Raw genomic sequence first — 26044 nt, 5'->3', positions numbered from 1 at the left:
TTAAGGGGTTCCAGAATATGTCTAACATTGGTGGTCTCGATAATCAGTAGAACACCTCCTTCAATTTGCCTGCTCAGACCCTTCTGAAGGATTGGCCACTTGTCCAATCACAGGATGAATTGGTGCGGCCAGATGGCCAGCCCCACATTCTCTCCCCACCTCGAATAACGTCAAAACATTAAACCTGCCTCGCACTCTGCAGTGAGTGCAGTTCCCCTGCATTGGGCACACTTGACGGTGCCTCAGCAGCAGAATTTCTGGGCAAATCGAGTGACAACTGACGTTTCCCATGCAGACACCATATCCTGAGTTCACATATGGCATGCCCACTCCCTACACGTTCTACTGCTAGAATTCATATGGGAAAGAAATTATGTCTTTTAGACAAGGATTTTCACTATCCAACATAAATGCAAGTAACTATAGAACACCAAGCTTGTCACTGACACTAGTCTCCTGCACACTGGCAGACAAGCAAATGCAAATAGGTTGGAAGATTAAATAAATAAAGTGGCACTGGTAACTAATGTAGTGGACAACTACACAGCAACGTTAACTCACTCTACACAAAAGATCAAAAAATAAGTGAATTCTTACAACAAAATAAACAGCACTACTAAAAGCAGAGAAATAAATATCTACTACTGTTCATTCCTAGTCAGAAGCATGTAGGAACACCACTAAACAAAAAATGTATAAAATCTATGTAAAAATTGTAAGCTGTTGCTGACGTCCTCTCTGCTCTAGTACTGGAGCTCTACTGAGGCTGCATGGTGGCCATTTCAATCTCCAGACGAACCACTAAGTCATTTTCCAGTGGCAATGTTTCTAGTAGTTTGAGGCTGTTTGTGTCCCAGTAGACAAAGGATGGTTCACAGGCTAAATGGCCAACTTGATGCTGCCTAGCACACTCATATTACGATTAATGTTCAGATTCCATAAGTGTGACCACTATATTCTCAGTAGTAATCTATTCTAGTAGGATCACTCTCCAATACACAAGTCAGCTATGATGCAGGAATGGTTTACAGAACTGAATGAGATCTCTTCTTGACAGGCCTGTTTCTCCACAAGACCTCTGCCCCAATGAAATCGTATGGGCTGGCATGAAATGGACCATTTGAGGAAACTGGCCACACCCCAAGCAAGGAACATATGACCTTTGCAATGTCAACCCTAGCAACCCATTTAAATCTTAAGGCCTGAGATGAAATAGAACATTCGAGAAAATTGGCCTAACCCCACTCAAAGAACCTGTGTGACTTTTGGAACTTCGCTCTAGTTACCTGAGATGAGGTGGTAGAAAATCAAAGGTTCATTTGATCAGATAAAAGATAAGTTCAATATGGTTCAGAACCCACATTAAACTGTAGGTCTCCCTACAACTGCCTGGGTAAGTCACTTCAAAGGTCAGAGGAAGGCAAGGGCATACAACCTCTAATAGGAGAGTGACAAGCAAAGCACTGTGGTATCCAAACTAATCTTCAGGTTAATGGCAGCTTTAGCTTCTTTAACAATAACTTAGAACAAGTGTGTTGCATCGTCTCCTGGGAACACAAGAAGAATTCCCTCGACAAGGAACTTCAAATCTTTGACAGAAGTCCTGAAGCCATTCATTTTCCACAGAGTTATGGGATGGATTTTAGTGGCGAGGTTTGTCTTAATGCTCCCATCTTTGTGATGAAACCAAGATACCAAAGAATAGTGTCTTAGGTCTTGCTTGTTCCACTGTAGATATGTTGAACTGTGTTTCAGGTCCAGAGATTTCTCTTCTCATGTTTTCAGATTTATTTACTCAGTTCATATTTTCCTTTCCTGCATTAATCTACTTTTATTAGAGAAGGGGATATAATTTGAGGTGGAAACACACTATTGGGATTTGATGGAGGCTCCAAGCCAGATGCATTATACTTACAGTTTATTTTTGTTTCACTCATGGTGGTATCTGAAATTCACCTCTGGTAATTGTGTGTGTTACTTTGCAAGAACATTTACAAGTACAGTAGGTATTTGTGGTATTATCTCTCTATACACGTGTAGAAACATGCAGGTTTGCAAGGTTTTTCTTGAGGTCTGAAGCAAATTGAGTAGCTAAGTTTGTCAGCTGTACTGTTTTAGCATAAGGTGCCCATTTAGTGACCTTCACTTTGAGCTCTTTCTCCTTGGCAGATACAGTATTTCTCTAAATTGGATGGTCATCAGAGAAATCGAAACAAAATGAAGGGGATATGTACTATGTCCTTAGCTAACCCACACTTTCCAGCTGATCCAAATATTCCTTTGCATCCACATGCAATCACTAACTATCCAAGCATTAAAAATTATAGCAATACAGGGCATTTGGGATACAAAGCATACCCTGTGATTGAAAATCATGCTCTGATGTCTTAAGGTTGATGTGTCAAACATAAGAAAGGTAAGTCACAGCTATTTCTCAACATTCCATTTGTCTTTAAATAACATTGCATAGGTCTGATATTACTTCTCCTTTCCATTTCGCATTCAGTTCTAATTTTGGGGCGTGTGTATTACATTAACAGATCCAAAATCAAAAGTGTTGTATTGTTCTACAGTAATGGTATACCCCCAGCATGTTATTTTTTAAGTAGCACATCTCACCTTTTCAAGGACAATGAAGGAAAATACAATCTTGTGCTGACTAAGGCAGAAGCCTCTATACTTGAGTAACTACTACACTTGAGCTGCAGCACATGACTCTGAAGTTGGCTGCTTGAAGTTGAGGGTCCTTTCTTTTAGAGCCTTGTACCTTTTTCACAATCCAGGCGGTTAAGTGAAGATCACTTGAGTACCATACATACACAGTTTACAACTGTAGAGGGTTGATGCTGAGGACTAGCCCAGCCTACACCAAGCAATCAGAAATTTGTATACATATAACATTTAGATGACGGCAAGGAAACAATATGTTAATGGGGATATAGCTTTAAGCCTGTGAGCAGTTACAAGGCTAAAATTGGTGATGATCCACATTTATTTCTTGTATCCTTTCCTCACTTAGAAATCTTCATATTTTATTATTTAATGACAAGACAGGATTTCGGCCAAAAGACGCAGGATTTCATCCAACAGACAGAAATATACACAAACATAGATGAAGAAATCATTAATGGCAAGAGAATGAACTCAGGAAGATACAAAAAATTAATTATTTGTTTATTTTATCTGATCACCAGTCTTCTGACTGGTTCAATATGGCCTGAAAGGAATTCCTCTTGTGCTAACCTCTTCAACTCAGTGTCCCACTTGTACCCTTCAGTCTTAATTATTTGTTGGTTGTACTTCAACATCTGCCTTCCCCTATAGTTTTTACTCTCTATAGTGACCTCTAGTATCAAATAAGTTACTCCCCAATGTCTTAACACATGTCCTATCATCCTCTTCCTCCTCCTTGTCACTGTTTTCTATATGTTCCTTTTTTCCTTGATTCTGTGGAGAACTACTTCATTCCATATTTTATCAGTCCACCTAACACTCCACATCCTTCTATACCACCAGGACTCAAACTAATCAATTCTACATATTTCCAGTTTTCCTGCGGTGCATTATTCACTACCATACATTGTTGTGCTCCAAACATACATTCTCAGAAATTTCTTTGTCAGGTTAAGGTAGATGTCTGATAGCAGACTTCTCTTGCCCCACAACACCCTTTTAGCTTGTACTAACATGCTTTTTATGTCATCATTGCTTCATTTGTCTTAGGTCATTTTGCTTCCAAGGTAGTAGAATTCTTTTCTATGTGTACTTCGTGGTCCTGAATTTTGATGTTAAGTTTATCACTACTCTCATTTCTGTTAATCCTCATTACTTTCACCACTTTTCTTCAGTTTATTCTCAATTCATATTCTGGATCCTTTAAACTGTTCATGCCATTCAATACACCTTGTAATTTTTCACTTTCACTGAGGACAGGTTGCCATCAGTAAATCTTATAATCGATATTCCTACTTTAATCTCATCTTGTACTTTCTTTTATTTCCATCATTGCTTCTTTGATGCAGAGAATGAACAATAGACATGAAAGACTACACCCCTGTCTTATACCCTTTTTAATTCAAGCACTTTGTCATCTGTATCGCATTTTTAATGTTCCCTCTTGATTCTTGTACATATTGTACATTATCCCCTATAGGTTACTCTTATTATTCTCAGAATTTAGAACATCTTGAACCATTTGACATGATAATGACTAAATATAATCACAGAAAATTAGGAGGTAGGGACAGTAAAATTGTATGAACCTGTGATACAAGGTGCAATAATGATGTAATCCTGTAGGATACAGCCATATGCAGATGATATTGCAACTGTGTTAAGAAACGTAAACACCTTTAGAGACACACATGAAATAGTGGAAGCACAAGGAGCAAAAATTGCACTTTCTTCAAAGGAACAAAAGACAAAATACATAGTAATATCCAACTCTAAGGTTAGAAGAATACAACGTGACCTGAAGGCCTCTAACAAATATTTGAAATCAGTCATCTGCTTCCTTTATCTAGCTGTTCTTTTAACCAGCAATAATAAGAGACAATGTATTAAAGAAAAGACACAAGGGAGTACCCATCCACAACCTATCTGCCCTAGTGTTATTGAAAGAGGCAGTTATAGTTAACTTCACCACACTGAGGCCTTTTCTCAAGTTGGAAGCTGTATTTATAATGTGCAATTGTTTAAAAAAAAAAGATGTTTTGTAGAACAATGTATCCCGGATTTTCCATTCTGCATTTTAACTTTACTATAAAGGGGTTGTTACAACAATGTGATGCTCAAGTCTCATGAAACATTCACTGACAAATGGACATAGAAAGATGTGTACTGCAAGTTGCAGAGATGCTTAAAACCATCTGTCCAAGATTTTTTAACTGCAGCATTTGGATCTGTCCTGACTGAGAACCCAGCAGCTTGGAAAGTAGCCCAGCATCACAACCAGGTCACAGTTTATCAGCCAGTGCCCTTCTAATACAGCAGCATCAGTTGAGCAGCCACTTCCGCAATCAAAGCTCCCACAAGTCAGTGCATAGGGTTGTCAGATATCCGAGGCAGCCTGACTGATCTACTGCCAGTTACACCAGTCTCTGACATTGGCCCCACTACCGAAGTTTCGATATGACCCAGAAACATGGCTCTTCTGCAGTCATTAGCACCAGGAATCAGGATTGAAGCCCCTAGGTCCAGCCTATCATCATTTGCCACAGCCAGGACATCCAATGACCCACAATCTATACCAGTCATTGGTGCCTCAATGACATTTTCTTCACCGTGCCACAACCCAACAACAGCTGCCTGAGTGACTGATGCCAGCTTCTGTCTCACTGCTGCACCTCCATCCTGCCTCCTGCAGTGGTGCCATGCAATGGTAGCAGGGCCACCTGCTACCCTTGACTGTGAACCCTGCATCAGCGCATCTATACCGGCATCCTTGGGTTCAAGGATCATCTCCTACCATCCGTAGTGTGTCTGTTTCAGATATGCTGAACTATGTCTGACTGAGGCTGTCAGAGTGTTATATCAGCTGATTAGCTGCATTCAACACCAACTCCTCCACCCACCTCCAGCTTGCCCACACCTTCCAACAATGCATTGTTACAGTTCATTTACCACAGCAGTGGACAAGCACAGTATGTCAGAAAAACACTTCAACCGAATGTTTTGCTGTAGCATACTTCGTAATTCATGATCACCCTCCATGTAGACATACCTTGCATCATGTGACACTATTATGGTTTTTGTAAGTGATGGCTGCTGAATAGGTTACTATTTTCTGCAGATGCACGACTGTTTCATGCACAATATAATAAATGTATACCGCTGCTGGAAGACACACGGGTGATGAATTAAATTGATTATCAAATGTTAGAATAAAGGTATCCATTGAATGAAAGAAAAATTATTTTGTAACAGTGGTACAAATGATGATCTATTATAAAACTTTCTGAGAGTTCTTTTTAGAATCAGGTATGAGGTTTTCTATACTGCCAGCTATAATGTCATTCCTCAAAGCCAGAAAAGGCCATGCAAATCTAAAGAGTAAATAGTCAGCAGCTGGTTTCAAAGATAAATTTGTCGTTGATAAATTATGGTTCTCTATGATTTGTATACATCACAAAAGCAAATAGCTGTGATAGTTCCTTCAAGAAGAATGCAGTTAATTTCTTGCCACATCCTGATCCATTCTAAGAATATGCTCCCTCTTTAATGAGGGTGGTGATAAAACAAAAATCAGTGATTCTAAACAATGGCTTGTAAATCTAGAAGTGATACTATGATCCAAATTGATAGATTTTCCCCTCTGGGGAAGATCCAATTAATTTTATAAATAGCAGAACATAAAGAACACACAACTTCCGATAATACGTTCAGCTGTATTTCAGCATTATTGTAAAATAAACTTCCCAGGCCTAAGCAGACTGCAGTGTTGACGGGAAACTTGTTTCCTGCAACTACAATTTGCATTTTGAATGGCTTCACTTTATTCAAGACAGGGATACATGAAACCATGCTGGTACTTGAGCAGGAATGAAAAGTATTGGTTCCTGTTGAAACAGAATGAATGAGTAACAACTACAGCTAATAAAAATATGTATAACAGTGTCTCAAATCATGGACAATGGTGAATCCAGCTACCAATCTGAGAAAGGGCTCTTTTACAGATCAGTGTAGTGAAGTTAACTGATAACTATGTTCAGATAACAACAGGAAAAATTGATCATGGTTGTGAGTAGATATAATGCTGGTAAAAAATACTGCTATTGTCAAAGAAATGTCCTTAGGAAATACTCTGTGATACTCTTCCCCCAGTGCAACAAGCCTGGACAACAAACCCTCACTGGTAAAAATTCTCCTACTGGTCTCTTGTATCTCTGTGAAAATGAGTTCTATTTTAAAAATCACCTGAACATAAACTTCATTGAAACATCATCACAATTCAAATGAGTGCTACATTTCTCTAGACATTCTGGTCCTGAATCACCGAAGTATCATTTTAGAAATGCTGTTCTGATCCACCGAACCTGAGTTTAACACCTTAGCTGAAACAAGATGTATGTAATAACTGTCTTAGTAACATGATTAATTTTGGTGCCAATATGAGCTACTATAGTCTGGATGCTGTATCTCGGTTAAAATGTCACAGAAATTTTTGAGCACTTTACGAATGGTTTCAGTTGCAGTAAAGGTGGCCCTAAACTGCCATTTTGAAGTTTTGGGGCCCTATCCAAGATGAACATTTTTTGCATCATCAAGTGTACTTGTTGAACAACAGGGCCGATATGCAACTTCAAATGCACAGAAATGTCTAATGATGCAAGACAATAGAAGGCACAGATTACTAAGGCCTCATGAGCCATGGCACTTTGTAAACAAAATGTTTATCAAAGGTTCACAGGAGTTTGCCTGCATAACAAACATTCGTTAAAGAGTGCCTCATGCATGTCAGTGAAGAGATGGGGCTGTTATTGGGAAGCCAATAAAATAAGGATTGGGCCATGAACATTCATAGGAATTTTATTCCCCCTCAGATAAATCATACCTCAGTTAACATTCATCTAAAGTAGAAGAGGTAGTGAGAACAATCACAGACAAGTTGTTGGAAGAGATCAGTTTGGTGGAGTCCTGGTATAAGGAGATATAATTTTGTACACACAAACAGAGGTTCACGCATCTTTTGATGGCAACTGGAGCAATACTATTAATGCCCAGAGGTAGTGAGTCTATAGCAAACAGATGTGAGAGTTTTTAGAAAGGCATCTGGTGTAGACTTACTTACTTACTTACTTACTTACTTACTTTCATTCATTCATTCATTCATTCACTCTCTCTCTCTCTCTCTCTGTGTGTGTGTGTGCAGAATAATGCTGGTCCACAACAAGCTGCTCTGTTGAATTTATTTCTTACAGATGAAGATACCCACCTACCTGCACTGGCCAGGAAGGTTTTCGGTTATAAATCATAGAGTGCCTGCCTGGGAAGCATTGGGGAAATGAATTATAAAAAAAGTCACAACGAAGGTCTTGTCCAGTCCTATAAATTAATTTTCCTGAGATTCAGATTTGACTTCCAATAAAGTTCTTGAAAACTGTCGGTCTGATACATTTGACACTCCGCAATCACATCAAATAGTGTTGCCAAAGCGTGCAGAGATTACAACGCTCACCCATTGCTGGTTGAGCCCTTTATCAGTGGAGTTTGCATATAAGAAGTCAAAGACTGAAATAAACTGAAAGTGTTTTTAGTGTCTGTACATGTTAGGGATCTAATCTCTAGTAAGTTTTCCTTCATTCTCTGCACAAGTTCCCATTATTGCACTATCAATCACTGCATATATTTAGTTCTGTGTAATCTGTTCATTATGCGAGCCTTTCCCTTACATCACTTCCATTTTAAGTAGCTAACTAGTGTAATCTAACTGGCACAAATAACATGCAGTGGAGTTCATTTATTACTTAATATTTTTAAGCATAAATGTGTCAAAATGACTTTGATTTTACAAGATAACATTGCCTGGTCAAAAAAAAAAAAATAATTCCAGTAACCTGAGTACCTGATTTAGAGTTCATCTGTTTTGCCCTTACTATAATGAAAATATTTTGAACTAATCTATGCTGTCTGTTATATGCAGTTAGTGACTCTAGGAAGAGAGATTTCTTGCACCTTCAGTCATCTATACACTGATTAAAATTACTTTGTGACTGACAGATTGCAGCAGCGTGGGCAGTGTTGCTGGTGTGCAGTCAGTCACATTAGTCAAGGCTCAGCAGGTACCTTCTGAACAGGCAACATGGCAAGCACGTGGTGCCCGAGAAAAAACTATGATTGGCTGGTGGTTTGTTCTTACCATCAGTTTGCTGGAACGTTATCACAAAGTTATTTTATTCAGGGCATATGAGAACGTAATTACAAAAACTAGTTTAAAATCTTGGTCAGATATTCTGATTGGCAGTTAGGTTCAGCAGTTCAAGCATTTGAGGTTAACACAGCAAGCAAATTTTCTGCTCATAGTACAGTAATGGAAGGTTGTATCAATTTTTCAGCTATTGACAGAGTCATACAGCACTACTGTTCCCAGAGAGAAAGATTTCTGTAAAAATCATTATGAGTGTATCAGCAGAAAACTGTTTCTTATAAATAATTAGAAAACCCATTTGAAATTGTACTGATTCCCAAATCAAGACAACTGAAACAACTGCCCTCTGTTCATAATTAGCATGAAATCAAATGGGAATCCCTGGAGTGAAGACAACATTCTTTCCGTGAGGCACCATTGAGAAAACTTAGAGCTGGTTTCTGAGGCTGACTGCGAAATGATTCCACTGCCAATACCACACATTTTGCTTAAGGACCATGAAGATAAGAGAAATCAGGGTTCTTACAGAGGCATACAGATGGTCATTTTTCCCTCGGTCCATCTGCATGTGGAACAGTAAAGTAGTGGTACAAGGCACCCCCTGCCATGCACCTTACGGTGACTTGCAGAGAGTATGTAGATGTAGATCACGATGCATTGCACATTAAGTAACCACTTAAGTTGAAAATTATTCATGAGATAAAAAAAAGTAAATCTATACTCCACAAGCCACCTTACAGCATGTGACAGAGGGGACATAGCATAGCAACATCGTTTTTCTCACTTTTTTGTTACAGTCACAAATGGCGTTGGTAAATGTCTGTATGGCCTAAAAAATGGCTCTGAGCACTATTGGACTTAACTTCTGATGTCATCAGTCTCCTAGAACTTACAACTACTTAAACCTAACTAACCTAAGGACATCACACACATCCATGCCCGAGGCAGGATTCGAACCTGCAACCGTAGTGGTCACGCGGCTCCAGACTGTAGTGCCTAGAACCGCTAGGCCACCCCAGCCGGCTGTATGGCCTCAAATTTCTCTAACTGTAGGCACTTTGCGAGTCATATGATTAGCAAAGTAATATATTATTTCATTCTTTGGCTAAAGGGGACTATTTGGTATGAGTCATCAGCTTTGACCAGTGACATAAGAAACATGCTGTAAACAACATGTTGACTTTAACAGGATATCAGTGATAATTTTTTCAAATGGGTTAAGCTACATCCCAGTCTGTCATGACAACCCGTTTTTTTAACATTCACTGGACTTACAACTTACAACTAAACTATCACTTTCCAACCCAACCAACCTAGACCTTGGGCACAGCTAGAGATCAATTTGCAACCACAACAATGTTGGTTTGCTTTCATATTCATTGCTTTCACCAACTAATGGACCCTACTCTTCTAGAATCATACACAATCAAAATTCTAACAGTAAATCACACTATGAAGCCCAATCCCCCTCTTGCAGCATCAGCTATTCAAATAGGATAAGGATTTTACAGATGATTTTGCACTTGCTAAATGAATTCACCTCCCCCCTTGCAGTTGGTGGGGAGGCTTGCGTGCCTCAACGATACAGATAGGCGTACCGTAGGTGCAACCACAACGGAGGGGTATCTGATGAGAGGCCAGACAAACGTGTGGTTCCTGAAGAGGGGCAGCAGCCTTTTCAGTAGTTGCAGGGGCGACAGTCTGGATGATTGACTGATCTGGCCTTATAACACTAACCAAAACGGCCTTGCTGTTGTGGTACTGCGAACGGCTGAAAGCAAGGGGAAACTACAGCCATAATTTTTCCCGAGGGCATGCAGCTTTACAGTATGGTTAAATGATGATGGCGTCCTCTTGGTTAAAATATTCCGGAGGTAAATTAGTCCCCCATTCGGATCTCCGGGTGGGGACTACTCAAGAGGACATCATTATCAGGAGAAAGAAAACTGGCATTCTACGGATCGGAGTGTGGAATGTCAGATCCCTTAATCGAGCAGGTAGGTTAGAAAATTTAAAAAGGGAAATGGATACGTTAAAGTTGGATATAGTAGGAATTAGTGACGTTCGGTGGCAGGAGGAACAAGATTTTTGGTCAGGTGAATACAGGGTTATAAATACAAAATCAAATAGGGGTAACGCAGGAGTAGGTTTAATAATGAATAAAAAATAGGAGTGCAGGTAAGCTACTACAAACAACATAGTGAACGTATTATAGAGGCCAAGATAGACACGAAGCCCATGCCTACTACAGTAGTACAAGTTTATATGCCAACTAGCTCTGCAGATGACGAAGAAATTGAAGAAATGTATGATGAGGCAAAAGAAATTATTCAGGTAGTGAAGGGAGATGAAAATTTAATAGTTACGGGTGACTGGAATTCGACAGTAGGAAAAAGGAGAGAAGGAAACATAGTAGGTGAATATGGATTGGGGCTAAAAAATGAAAGAGGAAGCCGTCTGGTAGAATTTTGCACGGAGCATAACTTAATCATAGCTAACACTTGGTTCAAGAATCATGAAAGAAGGTTGTATACATGGAAGAATCCTGGAGATACTGAAAGGTATCAGATAGATTATATAATGGTAAGACATAGATTTAGGAACCAGGTTTTAAATTGTAGGACATTTCCAGGGGCAGATGTGGACTCTGACCACAATCTATTGGTTATGAACTGTAGATTAAAACTGAAGAAATTGCAAAAAGGTGGGAATTTAAGGAGATGGGACCTGGATAAACTGACTAAACCAGAGGTTGTACAGAGTTTCAGGGACAGCATAAGGTAACAATTGACAGGAATGGGACAAAGAAATACAGTAGAAGACGAATGGGTAGCTCTGAGGGATGAAGTAGTGAAGGCAGCAGAGGATCGAGTAGGTAAAAAGACGAGGGCTAGTAGAAATCCTTGGGTAACAGAAGAAATATTGAATTTAATTGATGAAAGGAGAAAATATAAAAATGCAGTAAATGAAGCAGGCAAAAAGGAATACAAACGTCTCAAAAATGAGATTGACAGGAAGTGCAAAATGGCTAAGCAGGCATGGCTAGAGGACAAATGTAAGGATGTAGAGGCTTATCTCACGAGGGGTAAGATAGATACAGCCTACAGGAAAATTAAAGAGACCTTTGGAGAAAAGAGAGCCACTTGTATGAATATCAAGAGCTTAGATGGAAACCCAGTTCTAAGCAAAGAAGTGAAAGTAGGGATGTGGAAAAAAGGAGTATATGGAGGGTCTATACAAGGGCGATGTACTTGAGGACAATATTATGGAAATGGAAGAGGATGCAGATGAAGATGAAATGGGAGACACGATACTGCGTGAAGAGCTTGAGAGAGCACTGAGAAACCTGAGTCGAAACAAGGCCTCGGGTGTAGACAACATTCCATTAGAACTACTGACGGCCTTGGGAGAGCCAGTCCTGACAAAACTCTACCATCTGGTGAGCAAGATGTACTAGACAGGCAAAATACCCTCAGACTTCAAGAAGAATATAATAATTCCAATCCCAAAGAAAGCAGGTGTTGACAGATGTGAAAATTACCGAACTATCAGTTTAATAAGTCACAGCTGCAAAATATTAACGCGAATTATTTACAGACGAATGAAAAACTGGTAGAAGCCGACCTCGGGGAAGATCAGTTTGGATTCCGTAGAAATGTTGGGAACATGTGAGGCAATACTGACCTTACGACTGATCTTAGAAGAAAGATTAAGGAAAGGCAAACCTACATTTCTAGCATTTGTAGACTTAGAGAAAGCTTTTGCCAATGTTGACTGGAATACTCTCTTTCAAATTCTAAAGGTGGCAGGGGTAAAATACGGGGAGCGAAAGGCTATTTACAATTTGAACAGAAATCAGACTGCAGTTATAAGAGTTGAGGGGCATGAAAGGGAAGCAGTGGTTGGGAAGGGAGTGAGATAGGGTTGTAGTCTCTCCCCGATGTTATTCAATCTGTATATTGAGCAAGCAATAAAGGAAACAAAAGAAAAATTTGGAGTAGGTATTAAAATCCAGGGAGAAGAAATAAAAACTTTGAGGTTCGCCGATGACATTGTAATTCTGTCAGAGACAGCAAAGGACTTGGAAGAGCAGTTGAATGGAATGGACAGTGTCTTGAAAGGAGGATATAAGATGAACATCAACAAAAGCAAAACGAGGATAATGGAATGTAGTTGAATTAAATCAGGTGATGCTGAGGGAATTAGATTAGGAAATGAGACACTTAAAGTAGTAAAGGAGTTTTGCTATTTGGGGAGCAAAATAACTGATGATGGTCGAAGTAGAGAGGATATAAAATGTAGACTGGCAATGGCAAGGAAAGCATTTCTTAAGAAGAGAAATTTGTTAACATCGGGTATAGATTTAAGTGTCAGGAAGTCGTTTCTGAAAGTATTTGTATGGAGTGTAGCCATGTATGGAAGTGAAACATGGACAATAAATAGTTTGGACAAGAAAAGAAAAGAAGCTTTCGAAATGTGATGCTACAGAAGAATGTTGAAGATTAGGTGGGTAGATCACATAACTAATGAGGAGGTATTGAATAGGATTGGGGAGAAGAGAAGTTTGTCGCACAACTTGATTAGAAGAAGGGATCGGTTGTTAGGACATGTCCTGAGGCATCAAGGGATCACAAATTTAGCATTGGAGGGCAGCGTGGAGAGTAAAAATCGTAGAGGGAGACTAAGAGATGAATACACTAAGGAGATTCAGAAGGATGTAGGTTGCAGTAGGTACTGGGAGATGAAGGAGCTTGCACAGGATAGATTAGCATGGAAAACTGCATCAAACCAGTCTCAGGACTGACAACAACAACAACAAATGAATTCAGGAGTAAATAGGCTGCTGCTCTTTGAATCTTCTACAGCCCCTTATTAATCCTACCAGTTAAGGTTCCCAGACTGCTGAACCATATTCAAGAATCAGTTGAACGAGGCTTTTGTAAGCTATCTCCAACAAAGGTGCCTCGTACTGCCTTAGGGTCCTGCCAATGAATCTCAGGCAGGCTCTCTGCCTTTTCTGTAACTGTTTTCATATTATTATTCTGCTTTAAAGCAAAGTGGACACATACACCTACATAGTTCACAGTTGTGATTTCTAGTGAATGAGCACCAATCACACAACAGAACAATACTGGGTGTCTCTGCCTCTTTATGCATAATACTTAACATTTGTTAATTTTGAGGGTCAACATCCAGGCCCTCACCAAGTGTAAATACTCTGTAAGGAACTTGATAATATTGTGGGAAGAATAAAGAAAGCAGATAAAGGCAAAATGGGAGTTTTGAAATGTCAAGAAAAATTTGTTGAAGTACTGAAAGGCCTCAGTTGAAACAAGGTACCCAAAGCAGATGACATTCCTTGATAATTATGATCCTCATTGGGAGAACCAACAACAACAACACTATTACATCTGGTAAGCAGGATGCAGAAAACAGGGAAAATACCCTCATCCTTCAAGAAGAATCTAATACCACAAGTATCAAAGAAGATGGGTTCTGAAGACGAATACTATTGGATCATCAGTTTAACAGACCACTGTTCTAAAATACTAACAAATTATCTAGAGGACAGAACAACTGGTAGAAGCCGACCTGGAAGATCAGTCGGACTTCCTGAAAACTTAGGAGCGCATGAAGCAATACTGACCCTATGATTTTACTTAGTTGGTATTTGAAAATACTGACTAAATAAAGCAGACTACGTAATTCTGAAGTTATCAGAAATGAAATACCAGGAGTCACAGATTATCTACAAACTGTAAAGAAACTAGAATGCGGTTATGAAGGTCAAAGACATGAAAGGGAAGCAGTAAATGACAAGGGAGTGAGACAGAGTCGCAGGGTATTTCCCATGTTATTTAAGATTTTGAAAAGGAATTAAAGTTCTGGGAGATAAAATAAAAACTTTAAGGTTTGCCAATGAGATCGTAATTCTGTCAGAGATGGCAAAGGACTTCAAAGAATTGAACAGAATAGATATAATCTCAAAAAAGAAATCATAATATGAACATATATTAAAGGAAAACAATGGTCATGGAGTGTAGCCAAATTAAATCAGGTGTTGCTGAGGGAAAGATTAGGAAATAAGGTGCTAAATGGTAAACAAGTTTTGGTATTTGGTAGGAAAATAGCAGATGATCATCGGAGTAGAGTGTACATAAGACGTTAACTGACAACAGCACAAAAAGATTTCCTAAAAGAAGAAAGAAATGTACTAACACTAAACATAAAAGTGTTAGGAATGGAGCACAGCCTTATACAGAAGAGAATAGAAACTTTTGAAGTGAGATGCAACAAAAGAATGATTAAGATTATGGGTGGATTTAATAATGGGCTATTGAATCAGATTGGGGAGAAAAGAGCTTTATGAAAAAACTTGACTAAATGAAGGACACATTTGTAGGACAGGCACACCCTGACATATCAAGGTGTAGTTGATTTCAAATGGTTCAAATGGCTCTGAGCACTATGGGATTTAACTTCTGAGGTCATCAGTCCCCTAGAACTTAGAACTAGTTAAACCTAACTAACCTAAGGACATCACACGCATCCATGCCCGAGGCAGGATTTGAACCTGCGACCGTAGCGGTTGCGTGGTTCCAGACTGTAGCGCCTAGAACCACTCAGCCACTCCGGCCAGCTAGTTGATTTCATAATGGAAGAAAGTGAGTGGAGTAAAAGTAGTGGAGAGATACCATGAATTGAGAACGGCAAGTAGTTTCATATGAATGTAGGTTGCAGTACTTATGGAGATATGAAAATACTCGCGTAAAACTAGCGTAGACATCTGTGTCAATCATTCCCAGGACTGGTGACAACAACAACAACAGAACAACACAGGAAGTGAGTATGTATCACACCGGGTCAAGTTGAATTTGCTCTTTCTTCTCCTCCTCAACTGTAGTTGTTTAGCAAGTTTATTTGTTTGGAAAATCCTAATAAACAAAAATCATAGCTTACTGCATAATCAGTCCTAAACATGTAATACTGAGGAAGAACTTGTAAAGGTTCTTTGACTTACATTGATATCTTTTACTCATAGAAAAATTTGCACCTTAATATCTTATCAATGTCAAGTTCATTAGCGAGCTTCAGGCAGGATATCATTCTTAACGTTGTTTACGAAATCACCCTCAACTGATTTAAGGGAACCACGTGAAACCCAAAACAGGAAATTTGGATAGAAATACGAGCCTTGTACCTCTCAGATATGAGCCTACTGCCATTACAATGGTACCACTTTGTTTGGAGTGTTTGGTGTATACCTGATGTGTCAGTACTAACTGAGGTAGTGAGGGATACTAAAGATTCACCACAGGTTAATAACATTATGAAGCTGTCAAGGTTGAAAATATAATTGCAAAGGACATTCAAATAATAGGCAGGATTGGTAACAAATAGAAATTAAGTAAAATACAAATGACTGCAAGGAGAATTACTAAATACGGGGTTATCACAAAAGTAAGGTCTCTTATTTTTTTTATAAGGACATAGCCCTGTTTATTTGGTTGGTTGCTTTGGGGAAGGAGACCAGACATCGAGGTCATCAGTCTCATCGGATTAGGGAAGGATGGGGAAGGAAGTCGGCTGTGCCCTTTGAAAGGAACCATCCTGGCATTTGCCTGGAGCGATTTAGGGAAATCACAGAAAACCTAAATCAAGATGGCCGGACGCGGGGTTGAACCGTCGTCCTCCCGAATGCGAGTCCAGTGTCTAACCACTGCGCCATCTCACTCGGTCCTGTTTATTTCTACAATGGTTTACATCAGTTTACAGCTTGAACATCTAGCTATTTTTCGACATAATCACCATTTCTGTCAATGCATTTTTGTAGACGCTGTGGCAGTTTTTGTGTGCCCATGTCACACCGGCTCGCCGCAATGCTGTTCAGAAAGTTATGAATCTCTTCTTTTTCCCCCATCATCGGAGCTGAATTGCTTTCCGGCAAAATGTTCCGTGATAGTCACTGGGCACCAAGTCAGGACTGTAGGGTGGGTGGGTGGTTATGTTCCACTGAAACTGTTGCAGGAGAGCAATGGTTTGCCGAGCGATGTGTGGGCGAGTATTGTCATGGAGAATGTGTACACCCTTGCTCAACATTCCTCTTCTCCAGTTCTGAATTGCCCGTTTGAGATTTTTCAGAGTCTCACAGTAGGCTACTTGTCAGTGTTAATTGTGGTCCCAGCGATTCAGCACCGACGAGAGAGAGAGAGAGAGAGAGAGAGAGAGAGAGAGAGAGAGAGAGAGAGAGAGCGACCACATAACTCATTTTCTTGAAGGTTCAAAAGATCAATTAACAAAATAAAAGGCCTTCCCATCAATGCCAGTTCATGTAGAATTGTGGAACAATGTTGAGCCTCAATATGATGACTGCTTGAAGTTAATCAACTCCGCCATTTAGAATCAGGATTGGTTATAATGCTAACTCCACATAATTAACACCATTCCACATAATCGTGCAACAACTGAGATGTACCCTTCCAAAATATTCGATCATACACACATGAAGCTTCTTGTGAGTGGAGAATCCACAGTCTGGTCTTCAATGATAACCAAACACCACATAAAGACAATGATGCAGTCCTTGGATACGAAATAGCCACTCTGACACTGTTCACAATACACCAGTACACAACTAACTTTTAGGATAATATCATTATCTCTCTAGGATCACGTGTAGACAATTTAGAAGTTCACAGAAAAATCTGTGATATTTAAGTATATTTACAGAAAATCCAGAGCTTAATGTAACAATTGGGAGCTTAGGGCAGACTGATATATAACTGCAATGTGTTTTGTCACAAAAATGGCAGAAATTAGCAACTCAATTAAATCCAAATATAGCAACCACACAATCATTCACGCAACTATAACAAACACACAGCATGTATTTGGCATAAAAATATATTATAAATAAGCCACAGCCACAATGCCACAACAGGACACAAGCAAGAAATTAGGTGTTTTTGGCAGGGACAAACTTGAGAGAGAACCCTGTCTGAAATACAAAACAGATCTAAAAATTAAACCGAAGTCCATTAACGTAACCTAACATGATATACATTTTCTAAAAAAATACCACAAAATATGTATCATCACTTCAGTTAACCTTTACAGAAAAAAATTAACTACACCAGTCATGAATACAGTATACACAAAGAAGCCACATAGTATGCCAACATGAACAAATATCTGGTATCATTAACTCCAGCCTATTTACATAGCTAAAATGAGATCAATGATACCAACAAACCAGAACAATACATTCATAATAAAATTAAAAAACTGAAGGAAAATACATCTTATAACAACATACATATCAAATACACTCATGTTCAGAAAAAAAAACAGAACACCTTGAACAACTGGAGATAGGATATTCATATTCACAGAGTTCAGTCACCTCAGTTCAGCATGTGTGCTATTGCCTAGCAGGCCACCATGTGCCATGATAACTTCTTCCATGCATGATGGCATTGACACGTACAAGGCACGAGTGGTGTCCTGTGGTATAGCCATCCATGCTGCATTCACCTGTTTGCAAATTTTATCTGTGGTGGTTGGCATTGGGTCACAGCACTCCACCCGTCATTTCACCATATCCCACACATTTTCAATTGGTGACAAGTCTGGTGATCTGGCAGGTCAGGGCAAAATGCTGACATCCTGTGACACCAAGAAGGGATGTGTTCATGCAGCAACATGTGGTCACGCATTGTCTTATTGAAAAACAGCATCTAGGATGATGCGCAGAAAGAGTATGGCTACGGGTTGCAGGGCATCATTCACGTAGCTCACAATGGTCACAATGCCCTGGACATGCACCAACTATGATTTGTAGTTGTACCCAATAGCACCCCATACCGTAAGACCTTGAGTTGGCGCTGTATGTCTTGAGCGAATGCAGTCACAGTGATGCCACCCTTCACCCCATCTGTGGCAAAGCAAAACGTGGCTAGCATTTTCAAATGCACACACAACCTGGATTCATTCAAAAACACTATCTGATGACATTTCCTGTCCCCAGTGATGTCGTTCCAACTCCTTTGCTGTCTGGCACATTTCTGCAAGTTCATCATCAAAGGTAGGCTGAGAAGTGGACAACACACATGTAGCCCATGCCGTAATAAGCACCAAAGGACTGTCACCCCTGATAGTGTACGATGTGTTACACTGTTGTTGCATCAGAGCCAAGGACGACTCCGATATGTCCTGCAGTGCCATTCTGATCAAGTGTCAATCTTCTCGGAGGGGTAGGATGGGTGGGGTGATCTGACCCACCTCGTTGTGTTCTAAGCCTTCCATGGAGCATTCTGCACACACCCACAGCACTGCCGAACCACTTAGTAACACACGAGCAACGATTTCCCAGATGGAAGCACCACATTCTCTCATGCCAACAATATGCCCTCTTTCACACTCACTAAGTTGATGGTACAGTTAGCATATGCATCTGTCAGGCGTCCTGCACATCTGCTCAAGTCACACTGATCCATTACTTTCGGTCTATAGCGACAATGAGAGCCTCAGGCAAATTTTCTTACTACGTGGTGAGGCATCACGATATTGATATTGACCTTAAACCTGCAGGCTCACATGGTTCAAATGCTAATCATTTCTGCAGAACACACTAAGGTACATGTCCTGTGAATATGAACTTCTTATATCTAGTTGTTCAAGGTGATCTATTTTTTTCTGTACGTGAGTGTAACTTCCTCATAGTTAAAGAAACAAAAAATACAGCTCCATTCAACGCACAAACTAACTATAACTAAAATTAACATAATCCAATAAAATAACTATTCCCCTACTTTTTCCGTGAACATCGCCCTGCTTATTGCCTCCTACATCCCCCCCCCCCCCCTTCCACCCCAACTAAAAGTAAAACCACTCCCACAAACAAACATCCATTTTCCTCACAACAAATACCATACAAACTCTTTTGAAGCTAAAAACTGAAGGAAAATCCTTTTGAAATAAACAATAAGAGGAAATACTAAAAAACATTAATCTTCCTATACTTCCCCTTTGCAACCAATCAATAACTGAACAATCACCAACCTCTCTCGTGGGCACAAAATTAAAAGAACGGATACCAAAAATAATAAATAAAATAAACAGCACTAATCTCCAATTAAAAATAATTTGAGATTGAAAGACTGAAATGTGTGTGTGTGTGTGTGTGTGTGTGTGTGTGTGTGTGTGTAGGGGGGAAGGGAGGAGGAAGGGGGGGGGGGGGGGCAGTGTTACCGGAAGGGAAGCAGACAAGCAGACATTCCAACTATTTTCATAGCCTCTCCATATTCTGAACTTTAACATGTTACACCAACATGCCATACTTCTAAAGGAAAGTTATGGCACTCACAGCATGTCACACATCTTCTCCTCTAACATACAGCTGTTAAACTTCATTGTTGGATCCACCACCCAGCACCAAATGTAATGGCCTTTTGCAAATAACCCATCGATTCACTTTCCTCACATTGCAATTTACCAAAAAAGAGAGCGCTACCTCAAGCAACACAAAGCACTACCAAAACTGCACTGCGGCTCAAGTATAACACTGACGAAGTGCATGCACCACAGTACAGCAATTTCACGATTATTGTATTTTGTATGAAGTATGTGCTGTTCATAACATCTCCATACAATCACTGTAATATTGTCACACAATCACAGAACATGCCATTACATTATATGAATAATAGCTAAATAATCGAACAATACCAAAGTACTACAGTCTCTCTGTTAGCACAAACGTGATTTCAGGATGAGGAATGAGGAGCAAGGGGGGGGGGGGGGGGGGCGGCACTGTCACACACTAGCCCCCCCCCCCCCAAAAAAATGTAGTGCCCCGAGATGATATATGAGAAAGCATGTTTTGTCAATGCATTTCACACAGGAAAGTTCTTAGTTCACTGGCCAATAAACAACACACTTGCCTGAAAGCACCATTTCAATAAGTTTTCTAGTCAGCATATTCAGACAAAGGTCATTTCTGTCATCACCATTCTGCATAAAGGATGTCTTTAGCACAAAGTTAGTGCACAATGCTGCAACCAAAATTTTTGATCACTTACTCAGAGATATAAAATGTCTGACAGCCAGTAAAAAAAAAAAAAAGTTTCAATGGTCCAAGGAACATGAAACTAACCAACTTTGAACGCCATGACTAACACTCTTGGTTAAAGTTACACACTGTCCCTCCCGCCCTTATATTTTTCGATATGGCTTCATCGTAAACATTAGACTGAGCTACCGTTCAATTTTATACCCACAACCTTTATTTGACTTTCACATTTGTTGGCTTCACCAACTCTCAACCAAACTGTCACCTTTCAACGTAAGCTGGACATCATGCTGCTCTACAGATCACCCTGTCACCACAACCAAGGTTCCGGCAGGGTCCAGCACCACACCTTCCCTATTCTTGTCCAGTCTGAGATTATTCTATCTGCGGCCATTACATAAAACATGCTAAGTTACTGTCTTATCAGAAATAGTGTTCAAAAATGACCCACCATACGAATCCCTCACTTACAACTCTTTCTGATAGACAGTATGGAGATACAGAGAAATGTTTGATACAAGTTGTCAGCTTTCACCAGTGACATACACTGGACTGGCATTCATGAGGAAGACGGTTCCAACACACATTCGGCCAGGATGATTTAGGTTTTCCATTACTTCCATAAACCGCTTCAGGCAAATGCCATGATGGTTGCTTTGAAAGGGCGCAGCTGACTTCCTTTCCCGTCCTTCACTAATCCGATGGGACTGATGACCTCACTGTATAGTCCCATCCCCCAAAATCAACCAACCAATCAGTGACACAGGGAACATGCGACAAACACCCGTAAACAATACTGCAACAGTACTGCGAAGTTATTGGCAATTCTTTCAAACAGGCTAAGCTACAGATCAATATGTCACCACAACTAGGTTTCTTTAGTATCACATTCATTAGCTTTGTCAATTCACAACCAAACGGTCATCTTCCAACCTAACCTCGACCTCAGGCATTGACCACAACCAGTTTGTTTGCTATATATTCACTGGCTTTGCCAACCAACAGCAAACCTGTGAATTAATGCTGTAAAATGTATGGGAATTTATAATTTGGGGGCAAATGCCCAGGATAAATGGCCACAATTTATAAACATATAGACATTTATGCATTTTAAGATTAACTGATAAGCGGCAATTATAAAAAAATTTAAACTGATATTTTGTAATGGAAAAGATATTTGCAACATTGTTTCTGTAGTCATTGGGTAATCAAGTTGAAACAAGGAACTTGAGAGTTAGGGAAGAGTTAGTACGGAACATAAATTGGACAGAAAACAAAATTCAAGTTTAAAAGTAATTCTTGGAAATAAAGTGTAGTTTACATTAAGTAGACAGGCTGTAGGTTGTATTTTTACTTACACTATACTTCTTTCTTCGGGCCTTTGTCCCACTTCAATGCAGGGTCAGCCGTGTTATTACAGATTCGGCAGTGTTAGTTGCAGTGGCTGGTCGGATGCCCTTCCCTCCGCCACCCCAAACCCCCAGGGGCATATGTAGTGTACCCCAGCTGTCTGGGTCTAGTGTAAGCAATGAAACAGTGTGAATATTTTCAAATGTCTGCAAGTGGTGTAGCTGAGGCGGAATGTGTGGCCAAGCCCAGTATTCATCTAGTTGGATGTGGAAAACTGCCTAAAAACCACATCCAGGCTGGCTGGCATACCGGCCCTTGTCGTTAATCTGCCAGGTGGATTCGATTCGGGGCCGGCGCACCTACCCGAGTCAAGGAAGCAGCAAATTTGGGCTCTCGGCTACCCTGGTGAGTTTTTACTTACACTATACTACTGCAAAAATATTAGAGTAAAAAAAGTTTATCCATAATGATTTTAATTAGGGATGAGTCATGTGCCAAATTCCATTTCCACGAATCAAAGAATTGCCGATTCTCTGGGAATCTAACGATTTCAGCATCAATTCTTTGTTATTAAATCTTTTTTCATGTTAGTGTTCTCATTTTCTCTTCACAGCAGTGCAGTCATATGAAAGTAGATAAACAAAAGGGTACAATAGAAAACTATAGACAGTGTCAAACGTCACCACATCTGACAACAAAGGATTTTTTCCACTGAAAACAGTTTAACATTTAAGAATACATTTATTATCAAGAAATGCATACCAGTCAAATGCCCATTTATAAACGTCCTGCCCACTGGTCATTTGCCCAGCCCACATCATACTGTGAATACATCCATGAAAATTTGACTTGACAGCAGCCATTAACATTTAATTACTGGCCAAAGCAGACTACTCGTGTCAAACATTCCTCTTGGCCCTAGTATGGTACCAAACATAATACTGATGTAATTTCAATGCTTCTCAGTAGCTGGATGACAGATTTTAAGGACAGGAACTTCTCATTGCCAATTTTCTCAACAAACAAGTAAAATATTTAATTAGCAACCAGTTCAAGCTATAGAGAAGAGGGACAATTTTGCACAATATGCCAACATAAGATCTCTCTCTTAACTTATATCAACTAAACACCCTCGATTCCCATGTTCCGACACTAACTGCAATAGGCATTTTCCTCTGTCTTTACAGATCTAATAAAAGAGAAGTCACTTGTGATGCAGTACGCAGTGGTTGGGAAGGGAGTGAGACAGGGTTATAGCCTCTCCCCAATGTTGTTCAATCTGCATACTGAGGAAGCAGTAAAGGAAACAAAAGAAAAATTCGGAGTAGGTATTAAAATCCAGGGAGAAGAAATAAAAACTTTGAGGTTCGTCGATGACATTGTAATTCTGTCAGAGACAGCAAAGGACTTGGAAGAGCAGTTGAACGGAATGGACAGTGTCTTGATGGGAGGATATAAGATGAACATCAACAAAAGCAAAACGAGGATAATGGAATGTAGTCGAATTAAGTCGGGCGATGCTGAGGGAATTAGATTAGGAAATGAGACACTTAAAGTAGTAAAGGAGTTTTGCTATTTGGGGAGCAAAATAACTGATGATGGTTGAAGCAGAGAGGATATAAAATGTAGACTGGTAATAGCAAGGAAAGCGTTTCTAAAGAAGAAAATTTGTTAACATAGAGTATAGATTTAAATGACAGGAAGTCGTTTCTGAAAGTATTTGTATGGAGTGTAGCCATGTATGGAAGTGAAACATGGATGATAAATAGTTTCGACAAGAGGAAAATAGAAGCCTTTGAAATGTGGTGCTACAGAAGAATGCTGAAGATTAGATGGGTAGATCACGTAACTAATGAGGACGTATTGAATAGGATTGGGGAGAAGAGGAGTTTGTGGCACAACTTGACAAGAAGAAGGGATCGGTTGGTAGGACATGTTCTGAGGCATCAAGGGATCACCAATTTAGTATTGGAGGGCAGCGTGGAGGGTAAAAATCGTACAGGGAGACCAAGAGATGAATACACTAAACAGATTCAGAAGGATGTAGGCTGCAGTACGTATTGGGAGATTAAGAAGCTTGCACAGGATAGAGTAGCATGGAGAGCTGCATCAAACCAGTCTCAGGACTGAAGACAACAACAACAACAACTAACACTGCCACAATGTTTACAACTAGTCTCGTGACAACAACAGGCCTGCAGGTAGCACCTACTATTCCATCCATATGGAGCACTGTTAAGCATTAAAATAAATTAATAATAGTGCCCCTTTGAATTGACAACAATAGAAATCTTGTTAGTGTTGACAGACTGGTCTGTAGAGTAGCTCGATAGTTGTAGAGTAGCTCGATAGTTGTAAGTGACAATGTTGTTGTGAATGTCAACGAATGCTAATACACAATGCAGTGTTAACAGTTCAATCAGTAGCGTCGACCAACGTCGATATTCAACGCAATATTCTTAATAAATAACTAAACCACCACGTTTAATAACACAACAAATATCCAACGAGTATTTTGGTGCACATATTAAACACCAAACAAGAAAAATATGACAGCAGGCCACTAGGTACTCTTCTCCCTCTTTGAAGGAAGGAAACCTTACTTTGCAGGTTTCTCACAGCTCTACGTTTTACACGTCTCTCAACAACACATTACACGAATTATGCTGAGGTGCTAAGATGATATATGCCTATCCTGTAACATGAACTTAAAGGACACGGTATTTATTCTATACAAACATGACCCAAACTACCATGATGCAACCTCAAAACACTGTATCAACAATTTAGTTTCAGTTACTAAGGGCTAAACTTCTTGTTCTGAGAAAGTTGAGAAGGACTTTTAAAAGTGTACACATAGCTAATTAGGCAATTATAATTAAGACAGACGTTATTACGACCATCATCGGTATCCTGAGTGCAGTTTACATTCACACATAATGTCATAAGGGCACTTCACATAAAACGAGTACAGTTAAGAAACAAGTTAGTACATCACGTCGGTATTCGTATCTCGATGTAAATGTTCCTAAACTATTCCTATTAACAGCAAGAGACGTATATTATTTTACACAAATTTTTGGTTAATTCCTGTAGCTTTTAACATATTTCTCTAGTTAGAGCTGGAGATCCTGTTTCCATCTAAAGCAGTATCAATTGAAACATAAATAAAATACGCGATTCAGACGAATCGACCAGTCAAAAGCCTTCAACTGTGCGAATAATAAAGAATAAATATACTCTGAAGCAATTTAATTTTCACTCACCTTCGGCACATGCAGGCAGCACAGTCACTGTGAATATGTAAACAAGTATTCCAAACAAATTCTGCAAAACAGGGGTTGGGTTCTCAGTCATGGCGTCACACCGGCAGTCTCAAATGAATCTTCCGCTGTTATTTCCAAGCGCAAGTCATTTTAAGCAACATTCCATTTCATTTTCTTCTCAACAAATCCCTAATCAGCACCCATCAGTAAATATTTCAGTTACTAGACCACTGTCACTCAGAAAACGTTAATTTAATACACCACTGACAACTTCATGACAATCACACAACCTCAAAGATAATTGTTTACTGTTACGTATTGTGATCTTTGAAGCAAGCTACCCAAATCAATGAGCCAAAAATACTCTTCACTTCTACCCAAAGCGTTTCGTGAGATAGCGGAAAGATAGGGAAAAACTGTATAAAATATTTTATAATTTCATCGACCAATAAGGATAATCATAGAATAATGACCGTCAATAAATCTGCCAGA

The 26044-nt window shown here is 39.6% G+C and overlaps 1 protein-coding gene across 1 annotated transcript in view; it reads right to left on the bottom strand.

Moving 5' to 3' along the window:
- LOC124554920 (tyrosine-protein phosphatase 69D) overlaps positions 1 to 25842 on the bottom strand; it is a 407323-nt gene extending 381481 nt beyond the window's left edge. The window contains exon 1 of the mRNA XM_047128610.1: positions 25553 to 25842. Coding sequence (XP_046984566.1) covers positions 25553 to 25643 — 91 coding nt within the window. The 5' untranslated portion in view covers positions 25644 to 25842. The remainder of the gene's footprint in view (positions 1 to 25552) is intronic.
- Between the last annotated feature and the right edge of the window lie 202 nt (positions 25843 to 26044).

Source organism: Schistocerca americana, chromosome X (assembly GCF_021461395.2).
Source record: "Schistocerca americana isolate TAMUIC-IGC-003095 chromosome X, iqSchAmer2.1, whole genome shotgun sequence".
Lineage (NCBI taxonomy): Eukaryota > Metazoa > Arthropoda > Insecta > Orthoptera > Acrididae > Schistocerca > Schistocerca americana.
Note: the sequence above shows the minus strand (reverse complement) of the source record. Positions and strands in the feature narration are given on the sequence as shown.